The sequence below is a fragment of the Salvelinus sp. IW2-2015 genome, linkage group LG15 (assembly GCF_002910315.2).
Source record: "Salvelinus sp. IW2-2015 linkage group LG15, ASM291031v2, whole genome shotgun sequence".
NCBI classification, from domain to species: Eukaryota; Metazoa; Chordata; class Actinopteri; order Salmoniformes; family Salmonidae; genus Salvelinus; species Salvelinus sp. IW2-2015.
Window position 1 is genome coordinate 29,296,215 of NC_036855.1, and position 16,895 is coordinate 29,313,109.

At 43.9% G+C, this 16,895-nt stretch overlaps 1 protein-coding gene across 1 annotated transcript in view; it reads left to right on the plus strand.

Moving 5' to 3' along the window:
• The window catches only part of LOC111973641 (autism susceptibility gene 2 protein-like), a 429,231-nt gene that overhangs the window by 105,815 nt on the left and 306,521 nt on the right, over positions 1 to 16,895 (plus strand). The window contains 1 exon segment of the mRNA XM_070447353.1: positions 4,763 to 5,002. Coding sequence (XP_070303454.1) covers positions 4,763 to 5,002 — 240 coding nt within the window.

Here is a 16,895-nt window from a genome sequence, read left to right on the forward strand (position 1 = left end):
GGCCCGCCTGTTATTTTGCACGATTCTTGCCATTCTCCTTCGACATCTCTCATCAAAGAGCCATTTTCACCCCCACAGGACTGCCGCTGACTGGATGTAAAAAAAAATATATATAATTACACCATTCTCGGTAAACCCTAGACACTGTCATGCGTGAAAAGCCAAGGATGGCGGCCGTTTCTGAGGTACTGGATTCGGTGTGCCTGGCACCGACGACATACACGCTCAAAGTTGCTTACGTCACTCGTTTTGCCCATTCTAACGTTCAATTGAAAATGCCACGCCCACGGAACTCACTGTCTGTATAGATCGTTTTATTTGACAATTTCAAAATGTACAAACATAAACATAGTAGTCCTGGGCTACACAGTAGACCTAGCCTACTAGACAAACTTGGGTTACACATGCAACACAACAAAACAAAGGACAGGACGACATTGTCATAGCCCTAGGTCCTAGAGCAGGACTCCCTCAGTAGATCAGCGATCTCAGGCTCCAAAATTGAGCTAGATAATGTTTAATGATGGTGATGAGGATGTAGTTGATGCCAGATGAAAGTGATACATTTGGGTTGCCGACTCTAATGTTATCCTCGGCCTCTCGATCTGTAGCCTGTGATGCCAGATAATGGTGATGGAGCTGGTTGGCTGGCTGGCCCAGATGTCATTCTCAGCTCAGCCTCTCTGTAGCCTGGAATTTGTACTCCTCCACAACCAAAGTGTAGCTGCTGCTACAGTGCAAATAAAGCCCACCACACATCTGTCCAAAGCAGTAGTCATTCTCACTACAAGCTCAGTCTCTGCCATTTTCATAATACAGTCCGGTCTCATTGATCAAAAACCAGACGGTGCTGAGATGCATCTTTTAAATGCAAATATTTACATTAGTCAGCTAACTAGCTAGCTAGCTTGCCAAACCAGAAGTCAACATTCCATCAGTCAAGCACAAAAACACTTGTAAAACATGTAAAACAAATTACATATACAGTACCAGTCAAAAGTTGGGGCGACAGGTAGCCTAGTGGTTAGAGCGTTGGGCCAGTAACCGAAAGTTTGCTGGAATGAATCCCCGTGCTGACAAATTAAAAATCTGTCATTCTGCCCCGGTAGGCCATCATTTTTATTATTTTTATTTTGTTCTTAACTAGCTTGCCTGGTTAAATAAATAAAATTATAAATAAATAGTTTGTACACACCTACTCCTTCCAGGGTTTTTCTTTATTTTTACTATTTAGAATAATAGTGAAGACATCAAAACTATGAAATCATGTCGTAACCAAAAAAGTGTTAAACAAAGTAGCCACCCTTTGCCATGATGAAAGCTTTGCACACAACACATTAAAACAATGTATGTAAAATAATATGTAAAACAAATTGGCAACCACTCATCATAGGAGCATGTAGGAGCTATCCATTTTCGTGAACATGGTGGTGTAATAAACTGTCCGGTGAGTGTATATATGTATATAAATGTATATATATATACAGTTGAAGTCGGAAGTTTACATACACCTTAGCCAAATACATTTAAACTCAGTTTTTCACAATTCCTGACACTTAATCCTCTTAAAAATTCCCTGTCTTTGGTCAGTTAGGATCACCACTTTATTTTAAGAATGTGTAATGTCAGAATAATAGTAGAGAGAATGATTTATTTCAGCTTTTATTTCTTTCATCACATTCCCAGTGGGTCAGAAGTTTACATACACTCAATTAGTATTTGGTAGCATTGCCTTTAAATTGTTTAACTTGGGTCAAACATTTCGGGTAGCCTTCCACAAGCTTCCCACAATAAGTTGGGTGAATTTTGGTCCATTCCTCCTGACAGAGCTGGTGTGACTGAGTCAGGTTTGTAGGCCTCCTTGCTCGCACACGCTTTTTCAGTTCTGCCCACAGATTTTCTATGGGATTGAGGTCAGGGCTTTGTGATGGCCWCTCCAATACCTTGACTTTGTTGTCCTTAAGCCATTTTGCACAACTTTGGAAGTATGCTTGGTTGGGGTCATTGTCCATTTGGAAGACCCATTTGCGACCAAGCTTTAACTTCCTGACTGATGTCTTGAGATGTTGCTTCAATATAATCACATAATTTTCCTACCTCATGATGCCATCTATATTGTGAAGTGCASCAGTCCCTCCTGCAGCAAAGCACCCCCACAACATGATGCTGCCACCCCCGTCTTTCACGGTTGGGATGGTGTTCTTCGGCTTGCAAGCCTCCCCCTTTTTCCTCCAAACATAACGATGGTCATTATGGCCAAACAATTCTATATTTGTTTCATCAGACCAGAGGACATTTCTCCAAAAAGTATGATCTTTGTCCCCATGTGCAGTTGCAAACCGTAGTCTGGCTTTTTTATGGCGGTTTTGGAGCAGTGGCTTCTTCCTTGCTGAGCGGCCTTTCAGGCTGTGTCGATATAGGACTTGTTTTACTGTGGATATAGATACTTTTGTACCTGTTTCCTCCAGCGTCTTCACAATGTCCTTTGCTGTTGTTCTGGGATTGATTTGCACCAAAGTACATTCATCTCTAGGAGACAGAACGCGTCTCCTTCCTGAGCGGTATGACGGCAGCGTGGTCCCATGGTGTTTAAACTTGCGTACTATTGTTTGTACAGATGAACGTGGTACCTTTAGGCGCTTGGAAAATGCTCCGAAGGATGAACCAGACTTGTGGAGGTCTACAATATTTTTTCTGAGGTCTTGGCTGATTTCTTTAGATTTTCCCATGATGTCAAGCAAAGAGGCACTGAGTTTGAAGGTAGGCCTTGAAATACATCCACATGTACACCCCCAATTGACTCAAATGATGTCAATTAGCCTATCAGAAGCTTCTAAAGCCATGACATAATTTTCTAGAATTTTCCAAGCTGTTTAAAGGCACAGTCACGTTAGCGTATGTAAACTTCTGACCCACTGGAATTGTGATACAGTGAATTATAAGTGAAATAATCTGTCTGTTAACAATTGTTGGAAAAATTACTTGTGTCATGCACAAAGTAGATGTCTTAAACGACTTGCCAAAACTATAGTTTGTTAACAAGAAATTTGTGGAGTGGTTGAAAAATGAGTTTTAATGACTCAACTGTATATATATTTTGGGGGGAAATCAATCCGCTGGCCTACAAAAGGGGTGCCGCGTCCGCCAGTTGCCCATCTCTGAGTGATGTGTGAACGTTAGAATATTAATGTGTTGTGTGTGTTCCTCCTGCCATGAAACACACACACACACACACACACACACACACACTCCCACATGGACCACCAGACACAATATCAGTGAGTGTAACTCTAATTGATCCCACAGCTCAAACACCTAGCGTGTTAACTAGACATGCTTCTATTAATAATAACCCAGGAGGTGGGGTCTCGCATGCAAATTGAATGACTTTGAACTGCCAATCTCCTCTTTGAGATGATGAATATTGATGGGTGGCATGTGAAGGTTCAGAGCCCCTAAAGAGGGAAAACACCTGGTAGCACTTTTCATGTCCTTTATTGTCAGTTTGTCTCGCTTTTTCCCGGTAAATCACTTCAAAGATGGCTCTCACAGTAATGAATTGCGTGACAAGTAGCCCAGTTTGGCTTTCTCTCTGGCCTCATGAGAAATTAATGTGATACCTTAGTGGGGTTGAAGAGGACTGTCCTGTTCGGCCGCGCGCAGGGCTGGATGTCAGTAATATTAAAGCCTCCTCTCAAAGTCGTGTCAGCTCAGTCCACGACTTCTTTCTTTTTGTCATCCTTTTAAAGCACCAATATGTAGCTCGGGGGGAGAAGAGAGACCAGACGAGACTCTCACCTCAGAGATTTTACGTCAATTCTTTGGGTTTGTGTTCGATGTGCCTAACTAACACACAGGGCCTGGAGGAAAGCTTTGCTCACGCACCTTTGTAAATGTATCAGTGCTGTTGTGTTAGCGCTAATGTGATAGCCATCTGCTGCCCCCCCCCAAACCAATTATTTGATTATTCAGATGGAGCTGCTCCCTCTCCACAGTAATCCACACGGTAGGGGTGACTGTAATGTAGCCTAGCCTAGCAGAGCCATGTAGCAGAGAACAGATGTCGCAATCTAAACTAACAGCCCCGTGCAGGGCACTGTGTGCGGCTTCAAGCAGCAGTGTGTCAGTGTCACCACCTCCCGCCAGTCGGACTCTCCTTTGTTGTTATTTCAGACTTTGTTTGTTTACCAATAGCTATGTCACGATGTAACTGAAGCCATATCAATCTCCTGGCTGCAACGTTATCTCCGGGTTATTTGCAAGTCACCCTCGCGGGAGAGGTTTCTCACCCTCAATTCTCTTCCTTGGTTTAATCAATAATTATGGGTATACACTACCCAGCCCTAACCAGGGATGACTCAACTGCTAGACATCAAGATGAGGTAGCCTGGCCATGATGTAACAGTAGCTAACTGTAACTGTCTGTCAACCTAGCAAGGGGCCATTTTTACCAGACTGTACTGTTTTTTCAAGAAAAGGTTCCTATCATTATAAGCTTATCAAAGACAGAGCCATAATATGATTAGGGACTTGAGGGAGGTATTGTGCTTCTGCTGACTGGATAAAACATGTCTTGACAGTCTACGACTGACTGTGTTGCTATACATAGTCTTTCTTTCTGCTTTGAATAATCCGACACAGCAAAGGTGCAGCTGTGCACTTGACGGTTCGCTAACATCAACCCCCGCATCCTATTTGTCCGTACATGAATATCCTGCTAATATGCTCTCGTTTCTCTCTTTCTTTTCTTCTCCTCTTCTAGAAGAAGACTGGGGCCCTGAAGTCTCAGGAGCGGAAGGAGAAAGAGAAGGAGAAGGAGAGGTGGAGAGAGGAGAAGCAGCAGGAGACGGTGGCAAAGAGACAGAAGGAGGAGGAGGAGGAGAACGTCATGCCCACGTCTCTGGACCCCCTGGAGAACGGCTTCATCAACCACGCCCAGAGAGAGCAGGAGAGGATGAACGACAGACTGCTGAAGAAAACCTACTCCAAGAAGAACAAACAGGTCGGTTTGATTTAACTTTTAGTTATCGAGAAAGTGCCATTGAGGTCAGAAGACCTCTTTTAGGGAGACCTGAGTGCTGTGTGGTGTTCTGTTGGAATGTAAATGAAGCCACATCAGCTGGAGACTACGTTACGTCAAGTTATGGAGGATAGACATAATTAAGGCTGAAGGCTATTTTCCATTGTGGTCCTGTTGCTGGTGTTGTTTCTCGTTCTGTATGTTCCCTGATTCACTCACTGTGTTGGAAGTTCCTTCACGCTCACACTGACTGAGGCCAGTACTGGTGGCCAGGGGCAGCCTGTACTGCTAGGCCATTTGAGTCAGAGTCTGACACAGGGAGAAGATTAGGCAGGAAGCCATTAAAGCAAATAATGAGGCTGTATAGTGAGAGCCTTCCTCATCTGACCCGAATACCTCCTTGATAAGATTTGTTAATAAGGAAGTTAATAGTGTTGTATGGTGTACAAAAACGTAGGTACTTTTTCGATACTATAACATGAAAATTGCAGTGGTGGAAAAAGTACTTAATTGTCATACTTGAGTAGAAGTAAACATACCTTAATAGAAAAGGATAGCCTAGGGCACACTACAACACGCAGACATCATTCACAAACGAAGCGTTTGTGTTTAGTGAGTCCGCCAGATCAGAGGCAGTAGGGATGACCAGGGATGTTCTCTTGATAAGCGTGTGAATTAGACCATTTTCCTGTCCTGCTAAGCATTCAAAATGTAACGAGTACTTGTGGGTGTCAGGGAAAATGTACGGAGTAAAAAGTACATTATTTTATTTAGGAACGTAGTGAAGTATAAGTAAAAGTTGTCAAAAATATAAATAGTAAAGTACAGATACCCCCAAAAGCTACCTAAGTAGTAAAGTATTTTTACTTAAGTACTTTACACCACTGGAAAATTGGTTCGGTACTACAACTTGTTACTTTTGGTTCTTGTATCAAATGTGTCTCACGTCGTACACTGACTGAGAGGATCAAGTCTGTCTAGTGATTTGTTGACTGGGCCAGTACTTTCTCAGCACATGTGGCGTTCCAGTTGAACATTTAGCCTACATGCTCTGTCGCAGTCTCCCATAGAAACTGCTGGTTCTGCGTCGCAGTCAGCACCACATTGTTGAGATTACACATGGAAAACTCATGCTATATTTGAGCAATATGATTGGTCGTTCATTCAAGGGAGTTGATGCATTCACCTGGCACACACGAGCTGTTCAGACTAGCAAAAATAAGCACTCATCAATCCACTCGCTGAGTTTATTTATTTTAGAGAAAGTGATTTACAAGAGTAAACTTTCAATAGTGAACATAGTAGCAAACTAGCGATAGGCTACTGTTGATAGTATACAAAAAGACAGCTCTATAAAAAGCAGTCTAGCACTTATCTTGACTACTGTAGCCAGAGCAAAAGTCTCTCTTAAAGGGGCAGCGTCTTATTTCAACATGGATGTAATTTGACCCAATATTATGGCCAGAATGAGCACATTTACCCTGATAACTTAACTTAACTCCTAAAACAGCTCCAAAGCATCTCTGGAATCCAATGCATATAAAACACAGCATTCCAGATGGGAATGGGGTTTGATGAGAGCCTTTGTGTTTTATCTCCTACTGAAAATGTCCTTGGCACCATTGTAAACTGAGGCTATTATAGCCCATGTGGCTGTTTATCATCCTCGCTTCTCCCCACTGGCAACTTAGTTTGTTTCCTCCTCGATAACACACACACACACACACACACAACTTTCATACCATGGTAATTGTAGTGGGGAAGGAAGCCTCAACAAAGCAGCCATCTGGATATAAAAGATGGTGTTTATGTACGTGTGTGTAGGTTTCCGTATAGCTGCTTTGATATCACAGAGACGAGAGAGAGAGAGTCATTATAAAAGCCTCCAAAGCCCCTCTAATCATGCTGCTTATTGAGGGAACTTGAATAGAGAGCTAGCTGCTTGATGTTGGAGGGTAAAATACAGCTAACAGATTTTTCCCAGTAACACCCTGGGGTCAGAGGAGGATGAGTCTGTGTCGTAAATGCCACCCTATTCCCTTTATAGTGCGTCTGGTCAAAAGTAGTTCACTATAAAGGGAATAGGGGGCTTTTTGAGATGTGTCCTAAGAGCAAGGCTCTAACTATCATGTCTGTATGTAAGAGATTCACTGGGTTTGATGTCAGTGTTTGGCCCATGTGAATTTGGACTTAGTGTGCCTTTTACTGCCCCCTCACTGAACCAGCCTATATATTAGAAGGGCTGCACTTAGCGGAGACTTTTTACTCAACTGCACCAATTACCCTAGGACCTCGTGTCCTTCCTCCTCTCTACTCCTGGTTTGCCTGACTAGCTCTCACGTCAGTCAGCGAAGAGATGTCCCCGGTGTGCTCTTATCCTCTTCCTGATCTTCCGTGGCTGGCAACTGGAGCAGAAGCAGCTTCTCTGCTCTCAGGCACGTATGGCAAGCATGTCAAAAGCGATTTATTCGGATTCTGTTCTGTTCACAGTTCCCGGCCTCCTCTTTTGCGTTACCTCAGTAAAAATGTACCATGGCAAGACAATATCTGTTATATGATGAATTGTGACAACTTAGGGCGTTGTGATCTTCAATGACCTCAACACTGGTTATGAAAACACATGATAATGCTGACTGTTGTGAAACAACAGCCCTGCCCGCTGCCCAGCCCTTACACACACACACACACTATATATACATCATACTCTCCTCTCCCAGCCTGCTGCGTGGCCTAGCATCCTATTAGTGATTAGATTAGATTAGTGTTTTTATTTTATTTGGATTCCTATTTAGTCACATGCACAGATGTAGTTGCGGTGTACTGTGAAATACTTCAGCTCCGAGCTCCAACAGTGCAGGTGTGAATGAAACAATAATAAAACATATTTTTTAATAATATATACATACTGTAAAAATGATCAATATAAATGTCCATTGGGATGTGGGCGGGGTAATTGTCCATTGGGGGGGGGCGGGGAATAAAATGTCCATAGAGGGAGCAGTACGGGGGGAGGGTAGGATGGTGACAGGGGGAGTAGACAGCTGACTAGAGGTGGCTATTCAGCAGCCTGATGGTCTGGGGCTAGAAAATATTGGCCAGTCTGTTAGTTTTAGCCATGATGCTCCTGTACTGCCCGCGTCTGACTGATGGAAGCAGGGGGAACAGGCCGTGGCTCGGGTGGCTGAGGTCCCTGAGCAGTATGCGTCCAGTGCTGCAGTGTGCACCCAGTATGCTCTCGATGGTGCTCCTGTAGAACACCGTAGTGTTGTTCCCTGGTGTGGTAAACATGATCTCCCTAACGTCATATGGTAATATCTAAACTAACCTTGGCCTTTTAGCTCCACTATAAGCCCTTTGGACATCAGTGCTGACCCAGAGTCATAGCATCAGTCTATGAACCTGCGGATGTATCCTGTATACCCTGTCTGTTTGTCTGTGGGAGGAGTGCAGGATTAGGTCCACACTGCATAGCCTATCTAGGTATGTTTTTAAGCACTAAACTGGGATCAGATTAGCCAGGGCTAACTGTTCACTGGGGCATAGTTCACTGTTGTGTTCACTCTCACGCTGCTGCTGCTGCGTAGTGGGATAGCGGTGGCGGCTGGAGGCTGTAAAGCCTGATAGGCGGGAAAACAGTACAGGCTGTTCGGTTGTAAAGTAATGCAGCAGATAAAGACCAAGACCCAGGTTATCTGCTCTGTTGAATATCCTGTCTCCAACCTGATATTCTCCTCCCCTGTTCTCCTCCAGTTTCTGTCCCTCTTCCTCCTCCTCCTCGTCCTCCAGCTCCCGCTCCTACTCCTGCTTCTCCTCCCCTCCTCCTCCAGCTTCTGTCCCTCTTCCTCCTCCTCCTTTTACACATCCACAGCAGCAGGGCACACAATCTCTCGCCAAATGACCCCCATCACCACCACACCACTTAAATAGCATATCACCCCTCAGTGCAGAGCACTCCGACACCAGTCTCTGGGTCTGTAATGTAGCCAATCAAATCAAATCGTATTAGTCACATGCGCCGAATACAACAGGTGTAGACCTTACAGTGAAATGCTTACTTACGAGCCACTAACCAACAATGCAGTTTCAAAAAATACGGATAAGAGTAAGAGATAAAAGTAACAATTAATTAAAGAGCAGCAGTAAAATAAATAGCGAGACTATACAGTATACAGGGGGGTACCGATACAGAGTCAATGTGCGAGGGCACCGGTTAGTTGAGGTAGTATGTACATGTAGGTAGAGTTATTAAAGTGACTATGCATAGATGACAACAGAGAGTAGCAGTAGTGTAAAGAGGGGGAGAGGGGGGGCAATGCAAATAGTCAGGGTAGCCATTTGACTAGATATTCAGGAGTCTTATGGCTTGGGGGTAGAAGCTGTTTAGAAGCCTCTTGGACCTAGACTTGGCGCTCCGGTACTGCTTGCCGTGCGGTAGCAGAGAGAACAGTCTATGACTAGGGTGGTGGAGTCTTTGACAGTTTTTAGGGCCGTCCTCTGACACCGCCTGGTATAGAGGTCCTGGATGGCAGGATGCTTGGCCCCAGTGATGTACTGGGCCGTTTGCACTACCCTCTGCAGTGCCTTGCAGTCGGAGGCTGAGCAGTTGCCATACCAGGCAGTGATGCAACCAGTCAGGATGCTCTCGATGGTGCAGCTGTAGAACCTTTTGAGCATCTGAGGACCCATACCAAAACTTTTCAGTCTCCTGAGGGGGAATAGGTTTTGTCGTGCCCTCTTCACGACTGTCTTGGCGTGCTTGGACCATGTTAGTTTGTTGGTGATGTGGACACCAAGGAACTTGAAGCTCTCAACCTGCTCCACTGCAGCCCCATTGATGAGACTGGGGGCATGCTCGGTCCTCTTTTTCCTGTAGTCCACGATCATCTCCTTTGTCTTGACCACATTGAGGGAGAGGTTTTTGTCCTGGCAACCCACGGCCAGGTCTCTGACCTCCTCCCTATAGACTGTCTCGTCGTTGTCGGTGATCAGGCCTACCACTGGTGTGTCATCGGCAAATTTAATGATGGTGTTGGAGTCTGTGTTGAGGATCAGTGTGGCGGATGTTTTGTTACCTACCCTTACTACCTGGGGACGGCCTGTCTGGAAGTCCAGTATCCAGTTGCAGAGGGAGGTGTTTAGTTCCAGGGTCCTTAGCTTATTGATGAGCTTTGAGGGCACTATAGTGTTGAACGTTGAGCTGTAGTCAATGAACAGCATTCTCACATAGGTGTTCCTTTTGTCCAGGTGGGAAAAGGCAGTGTGGAGTGCAATAGAGATTGCATCATCTGTGGATCTGTTGGGGTAGTATGCAAATTGGAGTGGGTCTAGGGTTTCTGGGATGATGGTGTTGATGTGAGCCATGACCATCCTTTCAAAGCACTTCATGGCTACAGACGTGAGTGCTACGTGTCGGTAGTAATTTAGGCAGGTTAGCTTAGTTTTCTGGGGCACAGGCGCTATGGTGGTCTGCTTAAAACATGTTGGTATTACAGACTCTTACAGGGAGAGGTTGAAAATGTCAGTGAAGACACTTGCCAGTTGGTCAGCGCATGCTCGCAGTACATGTCCTGATAATCTGTCTGGCCCTGCGGCCTTCTGAATGTTGACCTGCTTAAAGGTCGTACTCACACCGGCTGCGGAGAGCGTGATCACACAGTCGTTCCCTTTGAAAAGGCAAAGGCGTTCCCTTTGTAGTCTGTAATGGTTCGCAAGCCCTGCCACATCCGACGAGCGTCAGAGCCGGTGTAGTACGATTCGATTTTAGTCCTGTATTGATACTTTGCCTGTTTGATGGTTCGTTGGAGGGCATAGCAGGATTTCTTATAAGCTTCCGAGTCCTGCTCCTTGAAAGCGGCAGCTCTAGCCTTTAGCTCAGCGCGGATGCTGCCTGTAATCCATGGCTTCTGGTTGGAGTATGTACATACGGTCACTCTGGGGACGACATCATCGATGCACTTATTGATGAAGCCCATGTCTGATGTGGTGTACTCCTCAATGCCATCGGAGGAATCCCGGAACATATTCCAGTCTGTATTAGCAAAACAGTCCTGTAGCTTAGCATCTGCTTCATCTGACCACTTTTTTATTGATCTAGTCACTGGTGCTTCCTGCTTTAATTTTGTTTGTAAGCAGGAATCAGGAGGATAGAATTATGGTCAGATTTGCCAAATGGAGGGCGAGGGAGAGCTTTGTATGCGTCTCTGTGTGTGGAGTATAGGTGGTCCAGAGTTCTTTTTCCTCTGGTTGCACATGTAACATGCTGATAGAAATCTGGTAAAACAGATTTAAATTTCCCTGCATTTAAAGTCCCCAGCTACTAGGAGCGCCGTTTCTGAGTGAGAGTTTTCTTGTTTGCTTATGGCGGAATACAGCTCATTCAATGCTGTCTTAGTGCCAGCCTCTGACTGTGGTGGTATGTAAACAGTTACAAAGAATACAGATGAAAACTCTCTCGGTTGGTAGTGTGGTCGACAGCTTATCATGAGGAACTCAACCTCAAGCGAGCAGTAGCTCGAGATTTCCTTAGATATCGTGCACAAGCTGTTATTTACAAAAATACATAGTCCGCCGCCCATTGTCTTACCAGACGCCGCTGTTCTATCCTGCCGGTACATCGTGTAACCAGCCAGCTGTATGTTGATATTGTCGTCGTTCAGCCACGACTCCATGAAGCATAAGATGTTACAGTTTTTAATGTCCCGTTGGTAGTTTAATCTTCCGCGTAACTCGTTGATTTTATTCTCCAATGATTGCACGTTTGCTAGCAGAATGGAAGGAAGTGGTGGTTTATTCGATCGCCTAAGAATTCTCAGAAGGCAGTCCGCCCTTCGGCCTCTCTTTCTCCGCCTCCTATTCATGCAGATCACGTGTATCGGGGGCTGTTCCAGAGGACAGGCCATCCTTCGCATCAGGCTCGTCAGAGTCGTGAAAGGAAAAATAGGATTCTTCTAGTCCGTGGTGAGTAATCGCAGTGCTGATGTCCAGAAGTTATTTTCGGTCATAAGAGACGGTAGCGGCAACATTATGAAAAAAATAAGTAAAAAAATAAGTTACAAACAACGCAAATAAATGAACAAAAAATAACTATCGGCTGTGGGCATGTAAAACATAAAACGTGTTATGCCATTGGTTGATGGCTGTAAGGGGTGCTGTGATAAGAGGGACTTGACCCCTGTGATTCAGGTTAACAATTGGACTCAAACGGGGTATTGTTAACAGAGTTGGGAATGAAAGGATGCATGGCGCTGGAGCCAGGGTCATGTTCAGTACTGTAGGTCCAAAACTCCATGATCGAAACTTCCCTTTTTTGTACATCTGATTAAATCACCATGAGGGACTAACCAGAGCTCCTTTTTTCTTTGATATGTTCTTCTGTCTTGCACCTGATAAGTTGGATGTGCATATTTTATATATTTTTCTCTTAGTAAAAAAACTATCTGAACAAGAAACACTTTCGTTTTCGTTTTTCATGCTAAACGTTTTGTGACGGTATGCCCTAATGAACACAGTCCAGCTGAGGTATCTGTACTGAACTCTGTAGGGTAATCTAGACTCACTGAGGAGAGATAAAGAGACAGACAGAGACAGCGATGTGCAGAGTAGTGGGAGTGCTAATAGAAGTTGACGGACCAATTAGTGGGCTGCTGGTAACACAAACACATATGCATGATGAATATGCTGCTGGGGCTAATTGTCTTTTGCTCCTGCATCAAAGAGAAGAAGAGAGGAGATTAGTGTTTGGCTGGCAGTGGCACTCGGCACTGTCTCCCTACCTGTTTCTGTGGTGTTGTATGAGTAGGAGGAGAATAGCAACTGTTAACTCAGGATAAAAAAACAAGAAGGATATAGTAACGGCATTGTGTTATATTATCTAATATTCTGTATTTATGTTACACAAGACTGGGCAGATCATTTCCTCAGAGGAAGTCAATGAAGTATTACAGTCTATTATTGTCTAAACTGAACCTAGCAAACACGGAGTCATATGAGGAACAGGATAGACTTTGTAGACATTTTCTCACTGAAATGTCCATCTAAAATCTCGATTTAGCTATGACTTGACTGGTGTAAATTCATTGCCTCAGAGTGTGTCCAGAGTAAATCTAAATGGTCTATTTTCTGCTCTGAAAAGCTTTCCAACCACACTCCAGAGTTGGTCTAAGGACTCCAGACTCCTCGGTGGGCTCTAGTGTGGCTCACCTTGTTTGCTTTTGGACGGCAGCCTCCTGCCCACAGTGCCAGGGACGTCTGGGGAGCAGTGTTCAAATTGCAAATGGTGCTGCGCTGAGTGGAGCGGCACTTATAAGTCTAGCCCCAACCCCATTCCCAGCACTAACACTAGCCCTAGCCCCATTAGTGTTAAAATTATAAATGATGCTGCACTGAGTAGGAGGTTCTGATAACTTCTGCCATAGTCCCAGTCCCTGCACCAAACCTACTCCAAACCTATACACAAGCCCCCAGACTTATACCCTAACCCCTAACCACAGGGCCCTAACCACAGGGCCCTAACCACAGGGCCCTAACCACAGGGACCTAAACCCAGGGCCCTAAACCCAGGGTTATAACCCCAGGGCCCTAAACCCAGACCTACTGTACTCCAGTACTGCTGGTCCTCTCAGGACTCGCCTTCCTCTACCAGCTCCATTATTCCACAGGTCCCCTGGGCCAACACATCAATCTCTCAGCACTGCATGGTGCTCGGCGAAAAAAAGAGTGAGTGAAAAAAAACATCCTAAATCAAATCACTCACACACACACAGCTCTGACAACCTCTGGCCTGGCGCGCTTAGTCAGGTGAATATTGCATGGGGGGGTAAGTCATGATTAATGCTGGGGCATGTTAGGCATTTGGCCAGGGCATAGCGGGTACAGTGCAGGGCCCATACACACAGACACACGTCCCACCTCTTCTCTAGTAGTCCACCCTTATTGAGCTGTTTTCCTGCTGCAGCCGAGGTAGAGGCTGTTGGGAACCCAGCAGTAGCACTCAGGGACAATTAAGGCAGGGAACATTGAATTAGCAAGGTTGAAGAGACATGGCCTTCGTGTAAGGTCTGGTGCAGTAATGGTATGGGTTAGTGGTAGACCGGCCTGGAGAAGCAAAAACGTGCTGTATATACCGGCTCTAATGTTTGGCTGACGTTGCTTTTACGTTTTGATTGATCTATAGCGGTGGCAGACAGGAGTAATGTTCGTTAGTGGGATGATGAATGTGATTATGCAGTAATTTGGGTTTCAGGCATTTTTGTAGAACTGTGATAATAACACATACGTTGACTGGTTTGTAATGGTATACTTTTTAAATATAAGTATAATAGGGAATAGAGTAGAGCTCTGCGATATATTGACTGAATTATCACGATAATGATAAATAGAACGCTATGTTTATACCATTTAATGTGCACTTTTACGTGTTTATATTACCATTAAAACTGCTACTACTTTGAATGTTGTAGCTATCAATTGTCACTTTAGCAATTGGGCATAGTAGCAGAGTTATTTCATTTCAAACGTCACATTGCTGTAGTATAGGCTACTTATGGTAATTATTGATATCAATAAAATGTCCTCGATTTATAGTTACAGTGTATCATTTCTGCCTTGGTGAGAGATATGCGTTACTTTTTGTCAGTGGTGTAAGAATATTTCGAAGATAAATACACAACGCAGAGGACGAGAGGTCAAAAGAGTAGTAACGATCAATGGAAATAGGTTTTTTTCTATAATATCAATGGGTCAGAGACATGGGAGGAATTTCAGTCCGGGACTCATAGCTACATGGCAAGTTCTCATTGGTCCAAATTGTTTATACATTGAACCTGAAATAGGATACCTTAGGATACCAGTTTTTTTGCAAGGAATTCTAATTGGTCAACCACAGGCTAGGGCTGGGTTATAAAACTACATCCTGTCCCTTTGTTCTGTGGAGAGAATCACTGAGGAGAATCACTGAGGACAGGGGAGCATGAACATCTACCATCTACCTCCCCGCATGATTTGTTCTCTTTGAATCAACCTATTTTCCTCTCCCTGATTTGCTTTGGGGTCTGTGTTGTCGAAGAATAACATCAACTGCTAACAGTGCGGAGGGAGCGGGGGAAGGGACTCTGGGCCGGCTGAAAGCGGAACCCATTATGTTAAGATCTCTTTTGTTGACTTATTTATTTTCTTTAGCCACAGACCCCCTAGCATAAATAATTAGAACTCATGGCTCAATCTGGGCCATAGAGATTGGTGGAGATCAACATATGATATAATTGTATGCAGATTACATTTTCCGTTATTTATCTGAACCAGAACATTCTCTGTCAGTTGTTTTACTACTGTTGGACACATATGGTGCTGTATTTCAGAGAACTGAAGTAGTGCCTATTTCTAATTATTACTTTTCAAGCTTAGAAAGTCAATGGAAATGGAAATGGACAAAGACACATATGAAATATCTGGGTGTACTGATACCATGCAATCTGGAGGAGGAGGCAAATATAATCAATTACTTTCCTTTAATAAATAGAGATCTCTCCCTATTTCTATGCTATGTAGGGTCAATTTAATCCAAATAAATATATTACCAAGGTTGATATATTACCAACTTTTTAAATAAAATAAGTGGCCTGCTCTCCAACTTGATTTGGAATGGAAAGACCTCGCGTCAAATTGACACCCTATGAAGCTGGAGGTCTTGGGGACTACCTCATATGAAGATGTATTACTGGTCTGCACAGCTCCGTTCACTTAAACAACGGACAGCAGACTGTCCTTGTGCATGGAGGACTATCAAAGACATAAATGTAACACCTTATGATCTCAAATATATTCATTGCTTCCAGTCCAAGGCACTGAAGAAGGCAATCCATTGATTCTCAATTCTATTTGTATTTGGGATGTACATGGGATGTACAAAATGTACATACATTCATGAGGTGGAAAGAATCAATATCACCAGGCACCCCTATTTGGAATAGCCCCACCTTACCTCCAGATTTAATGATATCACCTTTAAGTCCTGGTTCCAAAGTGGCGTCATGACTTTTGAGCATGTGTACTATGATCGCGCTCTACAGTCATCCAATCAATTCTAAGAAAGATTTGGCCTTCAAGTTTTTACAACTCAAAAATCTCCTTCAATCGCTTCAACAGAATCTGGATGAACCTAAGGCATATAGCATAGACAAAATACAGAAAGAACCTGCTATGCCAAAGAAGTTAATTGCCAAGTTATAGCAAGGGTTGGTTGAAACTCTAGAAGGAAACAATGGGAAAGGGAAAGGGGGATACCTAGTCAGTTTGTACAACTGAATCCATTCAACTGAAATGTGTCTTCCGCATTTAACCCAACCCGGAAGCAGATCTAAAGGAAGAAATTGATGAGAACCATTGGTCACAGATATGTGAAAATGTTCATTCCTGCTCCTACAACCTAAGACAAACTAGTGCAATCTAAGATAATTCATAGGACTTACTGCCAGAATGGCATGTAATGCACACAGAAATGTCTCCTCTCTGTTGGCGATACAAAAAGAACAAAGGAACCATATTATGTACTGCATGCTGTGGTTCTGTGACAAACTAACACCATTTTGGGATCAGATATGTGCTATCATTTCATTGTGTCTAGGAATTTATATCCATCCATCTCCACAATTATGTCTGTTGGGAAATGTAAATATTGGTGGTCAATATCAGAGAAAGATTTGTATGCTAGGTCTGATTGCTGCAAAAACAAATGTATAACCATCAATTGGAAAGCCTTGTTTTCACCCTCAATAACACATTGGAATACTGAACTATCTAGCAACATCCCATTGGATTCTATATATATTCTATAACGACGAGACAGCCTATAGGGAGGAGGTCAGACACCTGGCCAGGG